Source organism: Stenella coeruleoalba, assembly GCF_951394435.1.
Source record: "Stenella coeruleoalba genome assembly, chromosome: 18".
Lineage (NCBI taxonomy): Eukaryota > Metazoa > Chordata > Mammalia > Artiodactyla > Delphinidae > Stenella > Stenella coeruleoalba.
Genome location: NC_137164.1, coordinates 15,547,893 through 15,567,644, shown reverse-complemented (window position 1 = coordinate 15,567,644; position 19,752 = coordinate 15,547,893). Strand labels below are relative to the sequence as shown.

General features: G+C 39.7%; 2 protein-coding genes across 9 annotated transcripts in view; one reads left to right on the top strand and one right to left on the bottom strand.

The window, feature by feature from the left end:
* Nucleotides 1-16,816, top strand: ALG11 (ALG11 alpha-1,2-mannosyltransferase; the record flags this gene model as incomplete). Its single annotated transcript, XM_079903331.1, is given in 5 exon segments — nucleotides 1-204; nucleotides 206-414; nucleotides 5,456-5,686; nucleotides 8,992-9,923; nucleotides 13,123-16,816. Coding segments are annotated over 5 exon segments (1,848 nt in total). The 3' UTR covers nucleotides 13,395-16,816.
* Nucleotides 9,938-19,752, bottom strand: part of NEK5 (NIMA related kinase 5) — a 68,802-nt gene continuing 58,987 nt past the window's right edge. For 4 of the 8 annotated variants that reach the window (XM_079902524.1, XM_079902526.1, XM_079902527.1 and 1 more), the window contains one exon: nucleotides 17,968-19,397. In XM_079902524.1, the coding sequence (XP_079758650.1) occupies nucleotides 19,235-19,397 (163 nt within the window). In that variant the 3' untranslated portion in view covers nucleotides 17,968-19,234. Of the gene's footprint in view, nucleotides 10,070-16,820; nucleotides 17,402-17,967; nucleotides 19,398-19,752 lie in introns of those variants that run through there. The other 4 variants (XM_079902529.1, XM_079902530.1, XR_013824760.1 and 1 more) reach the window with 3 other exon arrangements.

Sequence of the window (19,752 nt, the reverse complement as noted above, 5' to 3'; positions counted from 1 at the left end):
ATGAGCCTCCCATTGGTCTCCAACGGGCAGCAGGCGCTAAGACTGGGGGCGGGGGCGCCAGAGCGGGGTCTTCAGTGGGGGAGGGGGCCGAGGGCGGGAGCGCCGGCTGTCCATCACAGGCCACGCCCTCCCCATGCCCAACCCCCTTGTGGCTCCGCCCACGGGGGGCCGGGCCAGAGTACGCCACGCCGAAAACTTCTCCACCCCCGCGGGAGATTCGATTGGCTGGAAGGCCGTGGGAAGCTACTACCAGCAACCAATTGAAATGCACAATCGCCCCTGTGTGGGCGGGGGTGACCGAACGTTTCCTCAGGAGCCAATAGAGAAGAGGAACAACGAAGCGCTTCCCGAGATCGTGGGTCGGCGGAAGATGGCGGTCGCCGCAAGGGGTTGGTGCTTGGGCGAGTTATTGAGGTGAGGAGCGGGTGGTGTGGGCTCGCAGGCGTTTTCCGTGCCGCAGTTGTATTTGTCCTCCCAGTGCGACTAATGTTTGAGAGGAAGGGCTTTCCTTGTCATGAGTCTAAGCTATTTTCTCAAGGCCAGTGACCGTTTCCTCTCCCTTTGGGGTCTTCTAGATAGACAAAGAGGCTGCGTTAAAGACTCAGTTTACCGCGTTTTCTTTCCCTGCCCCACTGCTGGCTGAGGGCTCGAGTTTCCCTCCCGGCTTTAGCTTTTCTTTCTCTTATTCGCACTCCTATTCGTCTGTCATAAGTTATTCGCATTCATTCCTCATTTTCCTTTATGGTTGAGCCACGAATCATTTTCCAATCTATCATGTTCTTTTTGGTGAAGAAGAAACCGGGTCTTCCTTTTTCTTGTCTTAGTTTGTCTTCTTTCACTCACCAGAACTGTCATTGTTAGCATATGTCATTTAAATGTCAAGTTTATGTTGAATTCTCTTCTTGATTTTCCATTGATTTCTTTTCTGATTGATGTAAGAATAGTTATATAAAATATTTCTACCTTGTCGTCATTGCATAGGTAATACGTTGTTTCTTGTAAAAAAGTTAGGAAATAAATGAGCAAAACAGAAGTCTCCAGGAATGCTACCATCCAGAGATAACTATTGTTAACATTTTGGTGAAAAAACTCCCAGACCTTTTTTCCACATTTGTTGTTGTAATACTACTGTATTTTACATGTGTTGACTTACACTAGTAAAACAGAAGACCTAGTATATTCCACCTACACAGCTCTTTTAACACCTACATATTTTTGTTCAGGTTGAAATTTTATCATTAATACGATAGCATCCTGAATAGCAGTGTATATGTATTCTCTCCAAAATTCAGGTATTATTTCTTCATTATTGCCCCCTCTACTTCAAGTTCTGTAATGATTATTTAAATCATTGGAACAGGAAAGTATTTTCAGAGCGTTCATATTCTTCCCTGCCATTTGAAATATCCCAAACTCCCTGCTTTGCACATAATAATGACTAAATAAAAGTTTGCTGAATGGAATGATTCACTGTTGGTTACAGTTACCTTTTCAAAGTCTTGTGTTTAAATATGAGTAAATATTTAATGGCACACATTTTAGTTATATTTAAACAAATTCTAAAATGGTTGATTTTGATGTGCAAGTACTGTAGGATGTTTAATAAATTTCTTTATAGAACCTGTATGTGTATCTTTGAAACTAACAAACTCAAAACAAAGGACTGGCTCAATTTTAGTCATTAATATGATTTTTTTTTTCTGATTTTCAGTTGAATAGTTCAGTTTGAAAATCCTATCACATTTATTTTCCCACTTAAGTCATTTGAAGGAAATGTCATAAAAATCTTTGGATTCTGTGAGTCAGCTACATTTTAAATTAAACAGACTTTTTGTCTTGTCCTGAGAAAGCTAACTATTCAAGATAATATGGCTTTTATGAACTGATATATTCCAAACATTAAGTGGCCAATCTTACCACTTCTGTCAAGCTCTCTTCATCCTTTACAGCAGTGGTTCTTAAAGTGTGGTCCATAGACCCCTGCAAATCCCCAAGCCCCTTTCAGTGGGTCCTCAAGGTCAAAATTATTTTTATAATAATGTTGGGATAACGTTTGCCTCTTTCATTTTGTTGACATTTGCACTGATAGTGCAAAAGTAATGGTGGATAAAACTGTTACTTAGCACAAATCAAGGCAGTGACATCAAACTGTACTAGCAGTCATTGTGTTTCACCTCCATGCACTTGCTAAGAATGTCCTTGATGAAGCAGTAAAAATTATTAATTTTCTTAAATCTCAACCCTTGAGTACATATCTTTTTCTGTTTGTTTGTTTTTGTTTTTGTTTTTTTTTTGCGGTACGCGGGCCTCTCACTGTTGTGGCCTCTCCCTTTGCGGAGCACAGGCTCCGGACGCACAGGCTCAGCGGCCATGGCTCACGGGCCCAGCCGCTCCACGGCATGTGGGATCCTCCCGGACTGGAGCACGAACCCGTGTCTCCTGCATCGGCAGGCGGGCTCTCAACCACTGCGCCACCAGGGAAGCCCGAGTACATATCTTTTTAATATTCTGTATGACAAAATGGGGGGAACACATAAAGCACTTCGACATACCAAAGTAAAATGGTTATCTCAAGGAAAACCTCTAGTATGATTGTCTACATTGCAAGTTGAATTAGACACCTACTTTTTACAGGACACAGTTTTTATTTGAAAGACCGACTGACAGACAAACTGACTTGGGTATTTAGTAGATATTTTCTTGAAAATGAATGATTGACCCTGTTACTTCAAAGAAAACAAGTGACTGGGAATTCCCTGGCAGTCCAGTGGTTAGAACTCTGTGCATCCACTGCAGGGGCCACAGGTTCAATCCCTGGTCGGGGATCCTGGAAGCTGTGTGTGCGGCCAAAAAAAAAAACAAAACAGAAACAAAGAAAACAAGTGACAGAATTTGTTGCTAATGATAAAAGTTTGAGTTTTCAAGTGAAAGTTAGAATTTTGGGAAACTTGTATCTGCCATTCTGACCTTGACCATTTTCCAATGCTTAAAAGATTTTTTCTGATGAGATGGGTAGTAATCTTAACAAGTGTGATTTTGGGGTATTGTATAAAGAAATGTGTCAACATTTGGAAACTCTCCATTACTCGTGAACCAATATTGCCCAAATAAGTCACAGTGTTACAAAATCACACATGCAGAAAAGTTCCATTCAAAGGGCAAGATAAACCAATAGATTTCAGTGTAACAGAGCATGGAAAGGGCATTGATAGGGTTTCAGATTCCATGTTGCAATTGACTATTAAGAAATTGCCACTTGTCTGATTCGGTATAGTATTACAGAAGAATATTAGTAGCCAGAATAGGCCATTTAAAAATACTCCTCTCTTTTCCTGCTACATATGTGAGTGAGCCTGGGTTTTCTTCGTATACTTGAACCAGAACAACATATCGTTACAGATTGAATGCAGAAGCACATATGAGAAGCCACTGTCTTCTGTTAAGCCAGACATTAAAAACAGTGACACCCTCCTTACTACTTATTTTGGTTTAGAAAACATAAGTTTTTTAAAATAAAAATATGTTTATGTTATATAATGGATTTATTTCTTTAATGGATTCATAATTTTTAAAAAGTTTCTCAGTTTTAATGTCTAATATGTTAAATATTGGTAGATATAATCAGTGTAACAGTGGTTCTCAGTCAGAGGTGATTTTGCCCCTGCAGGACATTTGGCAGTGTCTCAAGATATTTTTGATTGTCCTGTTTGGGAGGATGCTCCTGGCATCCAGTGTGTCAAGACCAGGGATGCAGTTAAACATTCTATAATGCACACAACAAAGAATTATTTGGTCCAAAATGTCAGTAGTGCTGTGGTTGAGAAACCTGATGTAGACAAAAACTGGATGGAGTCCTCAGCAGTTTATAAGATTTATAAAGGTGTCCTGAGACCAAATCATCAAGTAATGGACTTGTTCACAATAAGAAATCCCGCATGAGAAATTTATTTCAAAACTAAATATCAATAAAATATTTATTCCTCTAAAGAATTTGTATGTTTTCTACTTAGGGACAATGAAAACCATGTAACTACACAGAATATCCCCCTATTTGGTTTGGTCACTAAGCAGCCCAGAACCCAATCTGCTGTTCACTACTGTGTACAAATTTAGAGCTTGCATCTCTGTGCCCTCCACCCCCGTCTCCACTCCCCTCCCCACGCCCCAACATACTTTAACCATATACGTTCCCTGGTCTTGACTTTTCATTATTTAAGTTTTAGTATTGTTTTTATGTCTTATAGGCCCCTCAAATCCTTTATAAAGGGTAGGCAGCGTATTAAAAAAAATTGTTAGGTACCAGCTATATTAGCCAACCCTATGAGAAAACCATACCTTGAAAAAACGATTTAACATAATTTAAGAGACATCTGAGGAGAAACTAACACACCATTGTAAAGCAATTATACTCCAGTAAAGATGTTAAAAAAAAATTCTTACACACATGAAGTACTGTTTCATAAGGTTGTGAGAAAGCCAAGATAATGGTTTCTATTATTAAAAGTCTTGCATTTCGGTATGACACATTTGTCGTATGGAAACACCGCCCCCCCCCAAAAAATAAAGACATCTGAGGATGTAATAAAATTTTGTATTCATTCAACAAATGTTTTTTGACTGCCTTCTCAGCCAGTTACGATGCTAGGCATTGGGATATGGTGGTGAACAGGCCTGGGTCCTTTGCAGAGCCTCAGTCGACCTGGCAGTAATAGAGAACCTTGCAGCAGTGACTGTGGGAGTGAGGCACATGGGAAGACAGTGGTTTCAGGGTCATGTAAAGAGATCAGATGCAAAACTCAGAATTGAACTGGAAAAATCTAAGCTCCATTCCCCTTCCCTCAAAAATTGTTCTACTTGGGAGTTCCCTGGCCATCCAGCGATTAAGACGCTGAGCTTCCACTGCAGGGTAAGGGTCCGATCCCTGGTTGGGGAACTAAGATCCCACACGCCGCATGGCAAGGCCAAAAAAGAAAAAGGAAAAAAATTCTGCTTGAGGCAAAGTGAGATAATAAAGATGATTTAGTGTCTCACCAAACTTAGCTGTGGAATATTGACTATGGAATATTTCTTTGGATTACATATTGTCATTTTGAGGGTCAGATGCCTTTCCCAGTCATATCTTGTTTAGGTTAATAATTAAATTTATTTTAATCCCTTAACACATATACTGAGTTAGGAGAAAGGTGGCTCAACATTGATTTTTACTGCTGATTAAAAAGAAAAAGTACGTTGAATTGCCAACATGCTGTGGAATTAAAGGGGACCTGCACTTTTGACATTAGATATTTTGTAGCATTAGAATTTTAATAACTGAGTATTTTGTTAGATTCACAAGCTATAAAAATTTTCTTTGCTGCTAATATATAAAGCAGTTATGTGAAAGTAGACTTTAATTTGTAGCCTTTTTTTAATGGGCATTATATCCATTTTCACCCCGCTTTCCCTCTCATTTCAGGTTTTTTTATTCATTATTCTTCCCTGGGCTAGTTGTATGTGGAGTTTTATGTGTGTGTCTACTCAGTGTCCTTTGGGGAATCAGACTGCTGCTACAGAGAAAGAAAAAGTCGGGCTCAGCTAGCAAAACTGGGAAAAATCAAACGGTGATTGCATTTTTCCATCCCTACTGCAACGCTGGCGGAGGAGGAGAAAGAGTGTTGTGGTGTGCCTTAAGGGCTCTTCAGAAAAAGTAGGTATGCATCTTTCTTAACAATTTGGTATATTGTTACTATTTTTGTAAAAAATCATCACCCAGAATGTATCTTTCTCTAGTCATAGCCAGGGATTCCTTTTTTAAACTATTCTTCAGTAAGGAAACACTGCTCATATGCCAACCTGTCTTACAATATGCTACTGCATTTTACTTGATATGATAAAGAAACAGAAAGGGGAAGTATCTGCCCTTTTATGGCATAATTTAGTGGGGATAACTTGAGAGAGTATGTGGAGAAGAGATTGAATAATAAACAGAAATATACCAAGTACTGTGAAGCACTTTAAACCTGAATACTTTCGGTCAATGGTGGCACACAGGAAATAATCTCTCTGAAAGCATCTGTTTGATTCTGATTTTGATATCATTATCAGTTGGATAGTCTTAAGTAAGTTACCATGTTAGAAAGAATTTGGTGTTACACATCTTTTAATGTTCTAGGCTTCCTTCTCCCCACCCCTATCCCACAAGAAAAGAAAAGGCACAGCAAAATACAGGTTTCATTATTGTTTCATTATATGAGGAAAACTATTATCCTTCCATGGCGACCCTACTTCCTGGCACACGCCCTTCATTCAGTTTCAGAGTCTTCCCATGTAATGCCCTTAGCTCTACATGTCTACATTCTTGGCCCTTCTTGGCTTCTAACCACCGTCCCTGTGTATCCTCTGCCATCTCCCATAACTGCCTAAATCCAGAGAATTTTCTTAAATCCCAGCTTAATTCCCACCTCCTTGAAGCCTTCCTACTGTAGTCCATACTGTTCTTTCCTTCTCGTAACACTGTGCATGAGCCTTGTCTCTAGATTACCCTTGAGGGCAGTGGTCAAGTTTTGTGATACCTGTACTCATACTCCCCAGCAACCCCTATTACTCCTCTACCTGACTGATGAGAAAAAAAATCCAAATAATTAGTATGACGTAGAAGATACTTTTTCATCTTGCTCCTGCCACATTTTGTTTCTCATCCCTCCCGTCCCCTCACACATACTTTGCTCCAGCATACTGACCTAGGAGCATCACGCCCTCTCAAGATTCCTTGCCTTTCCATCTAGTGTTCCTTTTTTTCTGAAATAACCTTTTTCTCCTTAGGTAAGTCCTGCAAGTCTTTCCTGACTCAGCATAAGCTACAGTACACTTTTCATTCAGTCTCCCTATATTTGGGGAGTGGGGGAAGCGGGGAGGACCTACTATGTATTGGGTTGGCCAAAAAGTTCGTTCAGGTTTCGCTGTAACATCTTGCGAAAACCCCGAACCAACTTTTTGGCCAACCAATGTCAAGCAGTGTTCTAAGGGGTTGAATTTAAATGGTGAACAAGATAGATCAAGTCCCTCTTATGGACCTTAGATTTCAGTTGAGAGAGAGACAAGATAATAAACGGAAAATATCAAATGGTGAGAAGTGTTAATATAAGAAATTCAAATAGGGTAATATGAGAGTGACTCCACCATTTAGACTGAGTAAATTAGGTACAGTCTCTGAGGAAATAGCACAGCTAAATTCTGACCGACAAAAATAGCTGACGTTTACTGAGCTTTTACTGTCTGCCGGGTGTGGTTTGAAGTGTTTCACACGTGTTAGGTGACTCAGTCCTCATTACAACCTAGCGAGGTGGTTACTGTTATCCTCATTTGACAGACAGGGGAACTGAGTTCCTAGAGCCCATGTTCTAAACATACGCTGTCCTGCTCACTTTATGAAAAGACAGTGAGGGTGAGAAAAGAATTCAAAGCAGAGGGAGCAACTGCTGCACGTCCCCTAAGACTGGAAGGAGGCTGGCTTGTTCAGAGAAGGGAATCCAGTTTGGCTGAACCCTGCTGAGCAAGTGAGAGAGTTGGGGGGCAGGGGGTTCCAGAGGGAGGCGGCGCCCAGTGCACAGGGCTTGAGCGAGCAGGGTGAGGAGTTTAGACTTTATTCCAAGTGCTGTGGAAAACCATATGAGGGTTTTTAAACAGAGATATTCTGCTTATCTACTGCTGCTTCATAAACCACCCCAAATTGAATGGCTTAAAACAAAAATATATTATTATTTCTCAGAGTTTCGAAGTTGACAGGCCCTGTTTGGTATCCTTCACGCTCAAACTGTTGCAGTTAGATGGCAGCTGGGGCTGGAGTTGTCGGAAGGCTTCTTCCCTCACAGATCTGGTTCCTGGCCTGGAATGACTGGGTCAGGCATCTCTGTCACCAAGCAGCTTCTCCGTGTACTAGCTTGGGCTTGCACGCAACGTGGCGGTCTCAGGATAGCAGGACTTCTTACATGACAGCTGTCTCCCCTTAGAGTGAAGTAGAAAGGTGCCAGTCTCTTAGAGCCTGGGTCCAGAAACTGGCACAATGTCACTTTTGCCATATTCTATTGGTAAAAGCAGTCAAGAGCCCACTGTTACTCCAGGGGAGGGGACATAGATCCACCTCTCAACGGGAAAAGTGTCAAAGATTTTGTGGCCATCTTTAAGCTGCCATAGATGACCATCCTTTTTGCATTTAAAAGGCTCAATCTAGTTGCTGGGAGGGGGGCTAGGGAGGAGTGATTAGATGCTCATCCTTTAGACATCACAGCATCCTGGGGTCTTCATCAGTACACAGCACATTATTTGTTTATATATCTGTTCTCTCCACTGGACTGAGCTCCTTGAGGATAAAGACTCTCCATCATCCCTTATTCTGTAGAACCTAGTAGCCCACACTAGGTAAGTTAATAAATGTTCTGTATGACTCAGAATAATTATAAACACAGCCAGAGTGAGGCCAAAGTGTTAAAATCATAAGAATGTACTTTTCCATATTTCCATTATAATTATATCTAACTGTGATGCAGGCACAAGGTCTAGCTTAAAACCTTTGTGCATTTCTCAGACTAAAAACACTAATGCTTTAGCATTTATGATCCTATCTAAAGATACCTTTAGTGAATTTTAACTTTTGTTTATGAATATTTTATTAATATTTCATTACCATTATAATGCTGAGAAAGTTGTCAAAATTTTTGAATACTTCTTAAAAATGAAAATGTCTCATTTATAAATCAGTAATTTTGTTGATGTCTGCTGGAGGGAAACTCTTAGTGGAGGGAAAAGCAAAGAACTAGAAGTCTCCTTTGGAGGACTGACATTTTAGTTGTAGGGCAGTGGAAGACCCAGGAGAGAGTTGAGTCAGTAAAAAACAGTGGAAAACATTTTTTTAGTCTAAAAATAAGCTGCTTTATGATTGTGAGAAAATATCTACAACCTAAACTGATTTTAACCTAAACTAATGAAATTCTTAACTGTTACTTTCTGTTTTAGGTATCCTGAAGCAGTTTATGTTGTTTATACTGGTGATGCTGATGTCAGTGGTCAACAGATACTGGAAGGTGCTTTCAGAAGATTTAACATCAGATTAACGTGCCCAGTGAAGTTTGTTTTATTAAGGAAGCGCTACCTTGTGGAAGATTCACTCTATCCTCATTTCACACTGCTGGGCCAAAGTCTGGGATCCATTTTTCTTGGCTGGGAAGCCCTGATGCAGTGTGTTCCCGATGTTTACATCGATTCTATGGGCTATGCTTTCACGCTTCCTCTGTTTAGGTATTTAGGCCGTTGCCGAGTTGGAAGCTATGTTCATTATCCCACCATCAGCACGGACATGCTCTCTGTAGTGAAGAATCAAAATGTCAGATTTAACAATGCAGCCTTCATCACCAGGAATCCTTTTCTCAGCAAAGTAAAGCTTATCTACTACTATCTATTTGCTTTTCTATATGGGCTTGCTGGTTCTTGCAGTGATGTCGTCATGGTCAATTCTTCTTGGACGCTAAACCATATTCTCTCACTGTGGAAGGTTGGGAATTGCACTAATATTGTTTATCCACCTTGTGATGTGCAGACATTTCTGGACATTCCCTTACACAAGGAGAAGACAACCTCAGGACATTTACTGGTTTCGATCGGCCAGTTCAGGCCTGAAAAGAATCATCCTTTGCAGATCAGAGCCTTTGCTAAATTGCTGAATAAAAAGGAGGCTGAGTCACTTCCTCCACTTAAACTTGTCCTCATTGGAGGCTGTCGTAACCAAGACGATGAACTTAGGGTAAACCAACTGAGAAGGCTTTCTGAGGACCTAGGAGTTCAAGAAGACGTGGAATTTAAAATAAACATTCCATTTGATGAATTAAAGAATTACTTGTCTGAAGCAACAGTTGGTCTGCATACCATGTGGAACGAGCATTTTGGGATTGGTGAGTTTGTCCTGTAAACAACTTGTTTGGTGCCATGAGATATACATTTTAGGTGATTTTGATAAAATGATAATATTCCGGAAGTTTTCAGCAAGTCCTCAGTCTCTTCCCCGAGTCCACCAAGTGTGCTTTCCTCATTTGAGACCCTGTAAAACATATAATCAATAATAATAGCTAATGTTTATTGACCACTCACTGTGTGGCGGTCACTCTCAAGGTCTTTACAAGTATTATCTGATTTAACTCTCTCTGGAACGTCACTTAATGGGTATTATGATTATTTCCATTTTGTAAACTCAGACACAGAGAGGGTTTAGACCTTGCCTAAGTTCAGTCACACAGTAAGAGATAGAGCCCAGATTCGAATTCAGACAGCCTCTGCTCTTCACTGCTGTATTTTCTCTCCCCACCTAACCCCATCAATGTGCTGGTTCAGATTCCTGGGCCTCATGCTAATCCCACTGAGGAGCCACCTCAGAATCTCTGGGTGGGCCCAGGTGGAGGTGTTTCGGGAAAGCCCCTCAGGTGATTCTGTTGTGCCTCTAAGGCCAAGAACCCCTGTCTCCAGGTAGGCTCCTCAGAAGAACCTTTTGGTTCTTTTATTTATTGTGTGCTCATTACTGGAACGGCCTCAGGTGTTCAGTTTGGACAGCCGTGTGAATGGTAGTGGCTTTCGCCCACAGAGGCCTCCAAGAGCAGAGGCAGTGAGGGGCTGAGTTTCGAGCACATGGAGTGGAATTGGCTGAGGGACGTGTGTGTGTCCAGTGGGCCTCGTACGTGTGAGTCTGAAGTAAGGAGAGGGAGCTGGCCCAGGAAGACAGGCTGCAGAGTTGTCCGGGTGGGTACCGCAGCCCAGTGGGCGTGGATGTGCATGTGGACGGGGTGGCCTAAGGGGAGTCTGTAGAGCAACAGGAGGCCCGCAGTGCAAAAGGCTGAGAACAGTGAGAGGCCACAAGTTGGCAGAAGGGTAGCCAGTGAAGGAGAAGGAAGGAAACCAGGCAGTCATGGAAACCAAGGGAAGTGAGAGTTTAGGGAAGAAGGGAAAGGGCGACAGGTTCCAGTGCTGCCCAGATACTGGGCAAGATGAGGGCATGGGGGACGACCTGGGCGAGAGCAGTGTTGACGGAGGAGTGGGCGTGAGGGTCACTGGTGGGGGGCGAGTGGAGCGCTGAGCGCAGCCCATGCGGGCCCTGAGTTATCTGTGAGAGGGAGATGGAAGGAGAGACACGGGCCAGGGGCGGACTTGTGACCTGGAGAGCGGGGGTGTGTGTGTGTGTGTACACCCTCACAGAGACTTTGTTCTTACGAGTTTGAGCTAGCTTAAGGGCTGATAGGAAGGGGCCAGTAGAGAGGGAGAAGTAAGTGGAAGATTCTAGAGGGAGAGGGTAAAATTGATTAGGTCAAAGCCTCCAAGAAAGTCCAGAGGAACGGTATCCAGCCCGGAACGGAATATTATGGTGTGGTCCATATTTTTCAAATAAGAGTTCAAATTAAAGCATTAGCAGAAAATTCTGTAGAGATTTCACCCGTGTTGCAGAAACAGTTGTTAATGATTTAACTTCTCTCCTGTGCATCTAGGATGATATCAGCCTGTACCATCCTTTGGAGAAGTAAGAAAACAGTAAATCAAATCATTTTCTGAAGGGCTTAGTTCTCTCTTGAAACATGGGTAAGAAAGGCTGGCTAGAATAATTTATATCCTCACCTACATCATTTGGCAGAAACTAATCAAAACTTTCATTTAGTTCAGCATTGCTATTGGGCGGCACACAGTTGTCTCAGATTTGCCAGAAATCCAGGCAGTAACAGAAGCACCAGCCTTACTTAGTGTGCCTCACGAAGATGGCTTACTTTTTTCCTGTTTTCTCCTAATGCTGTAATTTGAACATTCTGTTTTTGATACCTTTTTTTCTAATTCAGGAATATTTTATATTTTCAAATTATTTAGGAATTCTTTAATTAGAAAAATAAAGGCAATGGGATTATCTTTCAGGTTCTAAAAGTACCCATGAATTAAATCACTCACATCCCCCTCTTAAAAAACACAACAAAACCTTAAATCTGTGACATTGCTGTTAAGTTTTCTTACAGTAAGAAATAAGACCAACCTGTGCTAGAGTACAAAAACCTGAAATTCTAAAAAAATAATAAAAAACCCGGAAATTCCGAGCATGAAAATAATTAATTGATTAGACATCTGGTTTATTCAAGTATAAGGCCTACCAAAGATAGAATTAACACAGCTCATGGAATAGGAAAAAAACCCCATCCAGCACCTGTTTTGTCTCAGATTTCCTGGGGACAAAATTTATGCATCCTGTACTACAGCCTCACCCTAAAGCATTCACATGTGCTTGATATTAACTTGAATAGGATGTGAGAAACTTTCTGTACACTGAACTTGGCAAGTGTCATTAGTGATGCAACTTTCAGAAACATTCTTTTTTTTTTTTTTGCTGTACGTGGGCCTCTCACTGTTGTGGCCTCTCCCGTTACGGAGCACAGGCTCCGGACGCGCAGGCTCAGCGGCCATGGCTCACGGGCCCAGCCGCTTCGCGGCATGTGGGATCTTCCTGGACCGGGGCACGAACCCGTGTCCCCTGCATCAGCAGGCGGACTCTCAACCACTGCGCCACCAGGGAAGCCCCAGAAACATTCTTAGGCACAAGAAATAGCACTGCCTGCAGTGAGAGTCTTTGACAAGAAAAGAATATCATTAAATATAATCTTACAAATAGGAAGAAAAATATACACACTTTTGCCAATGGATTGCTTCACATATCAGGAAGAACGTCACAAGCAGAGATTTTCTTTCGATGGGATTAAAACACCGATACTCAACTTTTAATGTTTGTGATATCTTTTTTACACCTTTTTATCTTTTAATATCCACTAGCTATCTACCATCTTGCTAATAACATTCTCTAGTCTTCTTTGCTTTATTATCTGCAGTATATTTACTTTTTATAGACTATTCTTCTACTTGTTGGTTTTAGTAAAGACAAGTAGCATTATTATGAAGCTTTGATAACTAAAAAACTTAAAATTATTTTCACCAGGGAAGTTAAACGAGTGCATCTGTAGACATACATTTACTTAAATCGCCCGTGAATCTTAAAATTTGTAAAGGGTTCTGCTCATCCTTGTTCTTATGAACACATTCAGAAACTTAAAAGACGACATGATTTCTGTTTCTCAGGAATTGTTGAGTGTATGGCAGCCGGCACGATTGTCCTTGCACACAATTCAGGGGGCCCGAAGCTCGACATTGTCGTCCCTCACCAAGGCGAGAGAACTGGGTTTCTGGCTGAAAGTGAAGAAGACTATGCTGAGACTATGGCCCATATTCTTTCCATGTCTGCGGAAAAGAGACTCCAAATCAGGAACAATGCTCGTGCATCTGTAAGCAGATTCTCCGATCAGGAGTTTGAAGTGACATTCCTAACGTCTGTGGAAAAGTTATTTCAGTAATTGCGTATCTGTACAAACTAGAGATATTTTATATAAGATGGTTAGATACCTTCATATGTTAATATTTTTCTAAACTCATTCCCTATTGTAATAAAGTTAGTCTAAGCAAGGCCCTCAGCAGTATGTATATAACCAAGGTATTTATTTCAGTGGAAACAGGCAAAATTACCTAAGTGGAAAAGGTAACCTTATATAGTTTAAATATAAAAATCTTAGACTAGTGTTTGGTCTCAAATTCTGAAAAATATGGGTCTGAAAGAAAAAAATGAACAATCTTAATTTTGGTATAATCCATATTTTTAAAATACTATTTATCAAATCACTTTACTTTAGAAACCAGGAAAGAGAATTTCCTTTTAGAAAAAAGGAAATATTGGGGAAAAAATGGGTGATTGATAATTGATTAGTACTTTAGAATTATTTTGACATTTTTGGAACACAGAAAAATTCTGGTACGTTTAAATTCAAGCAATATTGTGGATAAAATTTTTGAATCTATCTAATGATCCTCTTAAAAGAACAAAAACTTTAAGCAGACTTAATCATGTTCTAGAAGCATGTAGTCAAAAGACAGGCTCACTGTGATTGCTCTGTGTGTGTGCGTGGGCATGTAGAGACCAGGGTGCTGCCAGTAGTCCTTTCCATTAACTAGGTATTTGTGAAAATAGTTTTATGTTTAGTGCTATCAGTACATTTTTTGGACCTCTCATTATCCCTTAACATTTTCATGTCCCAGAGGCTATAAGTCAGCTTTTTGAAGTCATTCAAGAGGTCTGAGTCAGAACATCGCGGTAAGTTGTTTTTCTGATATTGAAGATATAATATTTGGATCCATCCACATGGTCTCTGTAATCAGCATCATGCACTGTAAGATAGTGAGGTGGCATTTTGAAAAGAGCACTGGACTAGCAGAATAGCTGGACCTGACCTCAGCTTCATCATTTACAAACATCTGACCTTTTGACACTAAAGCTGCTTCCTAATCTTCTGAGTGTCAGCTTCTTTCTCTGTAACCTGGAGATGGTAATGGCTGTCCTCACTGCCTTTCATAGTTGTAAAGAAAACAGGGAACACAGAAAGTATGTGAAAGTACTTTGAAAATTATAAAAGTTACTTTAAAGGTAACAATATATAGTAAATGTCTTCTAGAATCCTATCTTTATCAATGCATTACGATCCTTTGTAGATTCTTGTTACTAAGCCAGTAACTAGGAATCAGTATAATTTAACAGGACTCCTATCCTGAATAACTAGCATGGAAAAGTGAATATATACATGTGCAAATATGGCTGTTGAGCCTATAACTTTTGACATTTTCTGTGTACGTAATCAGTTCCTTCTAGTTCAGTAAATTGACCTCCTTCACAGTCTGATACACCTTTGTGTTACGGGCATGTGAAAGAGGTACATTTTTCCTTTCCAGTCTCCTCTTGTCCATTCATCAACCCACCCAGCTTTGTTATCTGCTTCCAATTACATTATTGATTCGTCTGCAGGCCATCTTCTGTCATCAGATCAAAAAGCACCAAAACAGAGTCCCAGGATGTTCTGACACACCAGAGTAGCTTTGTGTTGGAGAGTATTCAATTTAGAAAAGAAAAACTGGTGGAAATTGGAGCTGGAAGGAGCCCTACAAATTCTCTAGTCCAATTTTCTCTTATTTTCAACTTTACAGACAGGAACAATTTAAAGAACTTTGATTCTGTCAGTATCACAAAGTTGTTTAATGACAAAATCAGGATTACCACCCGGGGGTTCTGACCCCCCAGCCCGGTGCTTTTTCTTACAGCTAGTCTTTGAAGTAAGATTCATTACCATTGTCCACTCACCCTACCCATCTACCCAAAGAAAATCATGGGACTGAAGATAAAGAAATTGAAATGGACAGAGCAAAAGTAGAGGATATAGGAAAGGAAGAAAGGATTCTGAAATTCCACAAAACATTTTTTAAGCTCATTTCTTCAAAATGATTTTCATTTATCACAAACCTATCATTAGAAAATTTGCATATATGTTTCCTTTCAGTGTTCCTAATGTGGTGTTAAATGTTTGTTTCTGAATACTTGATACCATGAAGAATGTCAAAGCAATATGTCAGCTACTGTCTGCCTGGAGAAATTGAGTGACTATTAATTCCTGTAAGACACTGCTTTTGAGTGGTCCAAACATGCTGTTTTGAACCTACAGCAGTGGTGATTCACATTCTTATTTCCAGTTGTGCATAACAAACTACATGTTACATGTTCTTTGTATAGTAATTATTCGTATCTAAATATGATTTAGATTTAATAGGTACAAAGTCTATATCTAAATAAGATTTAAAGAAGTGGTTTTATTATCTTAGATACTTTTCCCAGTACAGTGCCTTTACACCCCCCTCATGTAGTCTCCCAATTCTGAATTATTTATTATCTACGGCTAATATTCCCAAGCTCCACATGCCAAGAATTTTTTTTAAAGAAAGAAAAAAAGTTTTTAAAGGCAAAACAAAACTGTTTTGCCTCTTGTACTCAAGAATAGGTTGTCACGTTTAATAGATTTTTTTTTTTTTTTTTTTTTTTGCGGTACGCGGGCCTCTCACTGTTGTGGCCTTTCCCGTTGCGGAGCACAGGCTCCGGACGCGCAGGCCCAGCGGCCATGGCTCACGGGCCCAGCCGCTCCGCGGCATGTAGGATCCTCCCGGACTAGGGCACGAACCTGCGTCCCCTGCATCGGCAGGCGGACCCCCAACCACCGCGCCACCAGGGAAGCCCTAATAGATTTTTTTAAATGAATATTATTTCAGACATATAAAATACTACAGAGCTTCATACACTTTAATAATTTTCAGGGTATTTTACAAAGTCATATTACAGACAAAAATGTGAGATAGGTGCCAGTGTGATTATCAGTGCTTTCAGAATATTTGTGTATTTAATTATGTAAATGTACCCTAGACTCCAGAACTATGATATGAATAAATAAATACGTGAAGGTGTGTCTGCTAAATGTGTCAATGGGTACAATGAAAAAGTTACTTCCCACACTACTATATATATAAAATAGATAACTAATAAGAACCTACTGTATAGCACAAGGAACTCAAGTATACTCAATACTCTGTAGTGACCTGTATGGGAAAAGAATCTAAAAAAGAGTGGATATATGTATATGAATAACTGATTCACTTTGCTGTACAGCAGAAACTAACAACATTGTAAATCAGCTATACTCCAATAAAATTTTTTTTAAAAAGTTACTTCCATTAAACCACAACAAGAAGCTATGCAAATTACTAGAATCAAATTATGCCCATGTGATTTGCCCTACCTCACCCACTATTCCTCTTTCCCCACCCTAATTAAGGCCACCCTTGGCTTTGGAGAAGCATCAGTTCCAATACTCTAGTGCTATGTGCTCACTCGGATCATGCATAACTGTTACAAGACACTTAGAAGGGAGGTTAAGGGTTGATAACACTTCTTGGTACTATTTAAAGAATGATCAAGTTGACATATCATACATAGTTACGAAAACGCATGATTTTTCTAACAAAATTTATTCTAAAGACATACGCAGGTCTGATCAATAGTTTCAATTTAACAGATGTAGCCAAGCCTAAAACCAGAGTAAAGCAATCAGAACTGGGCCTCAAGAACATGATTAAGGTGACGGTGTGTGTAAGATAGGTAAGGTGAATTGGGCTGGAGCAGGTTGAAAAACCTTGCAGATACGCATACTTATCACATTGAATACTTCCTAATTTACAGCAAAGAACTCAAAATCTTAGAATGAATGGTAAGGGTGGGTGGCTGTTACCTAAAGGAGATTTTAGCCAAGCATCTTGTTATTGGAGCAAACCTGATATGTTACCTTAAACACTGACCTTAAACATTCCTTTTTTTTTTCCCCTGTATATAATTGATCTTCGGGATTTTTCAGGAACCACGTTTCATTCTCCATGCTTTCAGGTACTGTTTAGAATGAGGATGATACCAGCAGATTCAGTGTCTGAACCAGATAATGTCCTGAAAGTAAATTAAACATGTATATACTGACCACTAAAAGAGCTATAGAATTAAAGATGCTTCAGTCCCTCAGGGTCATGTGTTACCTAGTTTGAAACTAACATAATGGTGAGAAATTGTTAAATATTCTTAGCATCATGATGTGACCATACTGAGCCCTAAAAGAGTAGAATGTACTCTATACACCAAGTTGGAAGAACGGCCCCTCAGACATCACCAGGAAAATAAAGATAGAAAAGACTGGACACATCCCAGTTAGGGAAATCTTGACACTTACATGCCCCACATTTAATATTATACCAAATGTAAATGCTAAGCAGACCTTAGGAATAATCTGACCAACCACTCAGACCTTAGGAATAATCTGACCAACCACTCAGACCTTAGGAATAATCTGACCAACCACTCCTCATCTTTGTTTACTTGGTTCAGCAACGCATCAATGTGCCAACTTAGTTTTATTTTCATTATAGACCAGCTGTTTCAGGCCGAATTCTACCACTTAGATATAACCACTCTTGTCCTTCATAACAGCAGGTACAACAAATATCTGCTAAGCTCCAGGCACATGTTCAACACTGGGATTGTTATAATTAATACAAAAAGTTTAAGTCTAGTTTCCTGCCTCAAAGGGCTTCCAGTCTTAATGAGGAAATTGTATTAGTATTTACTTACTCAGTTAAGAAACATTTCTAGCATGGTGCTAAGTGCTATATATAAAAAGATCATCATAAGAAACAAAGACCAGATATAGTCCCTGCCTTCCAGAAGTTTATAATCTATACATTTGAAACTATTAGAAAATAATTCAATGAAACAATAGAATTATTATTTGGTACATAATTGACATGCCTTGTTCCTCTCCTTACTCCTGTAAGTGTCAACATCAGCTTCAGAAAAGCATGTTCAATATACCTTAAGAAATTTCAAAGTCATGGTTTTATAAAACGACAGATTCATTATTTTAAATGAATGAGTTTGTATATTAGTTTTCTATCACTAGTTACAAATGACCACAAACTTAGTTAAAACAACAAAAATTTATTATCTTACACTTCCATAGGTCAGAAATCTAAAGTGGATTTCACTAGGCTAAAACTAAGGGGTTGGCAGAGCTGCATTTCTTCATCAGGCCTTAGGGGTGAATCCGTTGCCCTGCCTTTCCCAGCTTCTAGAGGCTGCCTGCATTCCTTGGCTTGTGGCTCCTTCCTCCATCTTCAAAGGCAGCAGCATCAAGTTGAATCCCTCTCAGCTGCCACCTCTCTGGTTCTCTCCTTTCCCTCCCTCCTCCACTTTCAAAGACTCTTGTGCTTACATTGAGCCCACCTGAATAATCCAAGATAACCTCCCTATTTTAAGGTCAGCTGATGAGCAACCTTAATTCCATCTGCAACCTTAATTCCCCCCTGCCAGGTAAAAATATATTCACATTTTTGGGTGCATGTGGGGTGAGGGGAGCCACATTACTCTGCCAACCACACATATTATCTGAAAGATTTCTCAGCGTAAAAATATTAATTTTAAATAATTTTTAAAATTTTAATAATTTTAATTATTTAATTAAATTTTATTAATTTTAATTAATTCAGAAGTTAGTCCTATTGTCTAAATTGAGAAGAAAACTAATAAAGCCTTGGGATTACTGGAAAACCCTTACAATAAATGTATATTTATGACTGCTCCCAAAGAGACACTGTAATAGATACTAACTTGTTATTTAAGAAAAAGTTCAATAATCACACTTGTATATTTTGACTGGTGGGTGATGTTCCTGGGTCTTCATCAACAATACAAATTTTGTCATCAGATGGAGTAAAAATACTCTACAAACTTTCATTTAATTCTGCGTATTTCTGTATGCCTATCCCCTCTCTTTTCAGCATCCTTAGAGGAACTGGAAACCTCTTCCCTTTTTTCTGCCTCTTTGGAAGTAGAGAGTTTTTCCAGGGATTCTACTACTTCATTTCTCAACTCATCTTCAGATTCTTCAAAATTTCTGAAATCATAAGCAGTAAAAAATCAACTTTGGGATATCAAAACACGAATGAATACATGTGAAAATCAGTGTCCCTTCTCATGCCCCACCCCCACATGACCAATCTGAAAGTTGCTTTTTCACCCAGGTAATAAATTATTATATCAGTCTGGTTTCTCTAAGGATGATAAACAACCAACGTTGGGAGAATCAGTATTCTGTTTAGCTGGATTTGTGTTCAGTAACTTTTATTATATTTATTAATATCCATCTACTCTTAGTTTAAAAGAAGAGGAGGGAAGAGAAAAAAATAATAATAATACAATGGCTGCCATATATTGAGCCCTTCCTATGTGCCAGTCACTTCCCTGGAGCA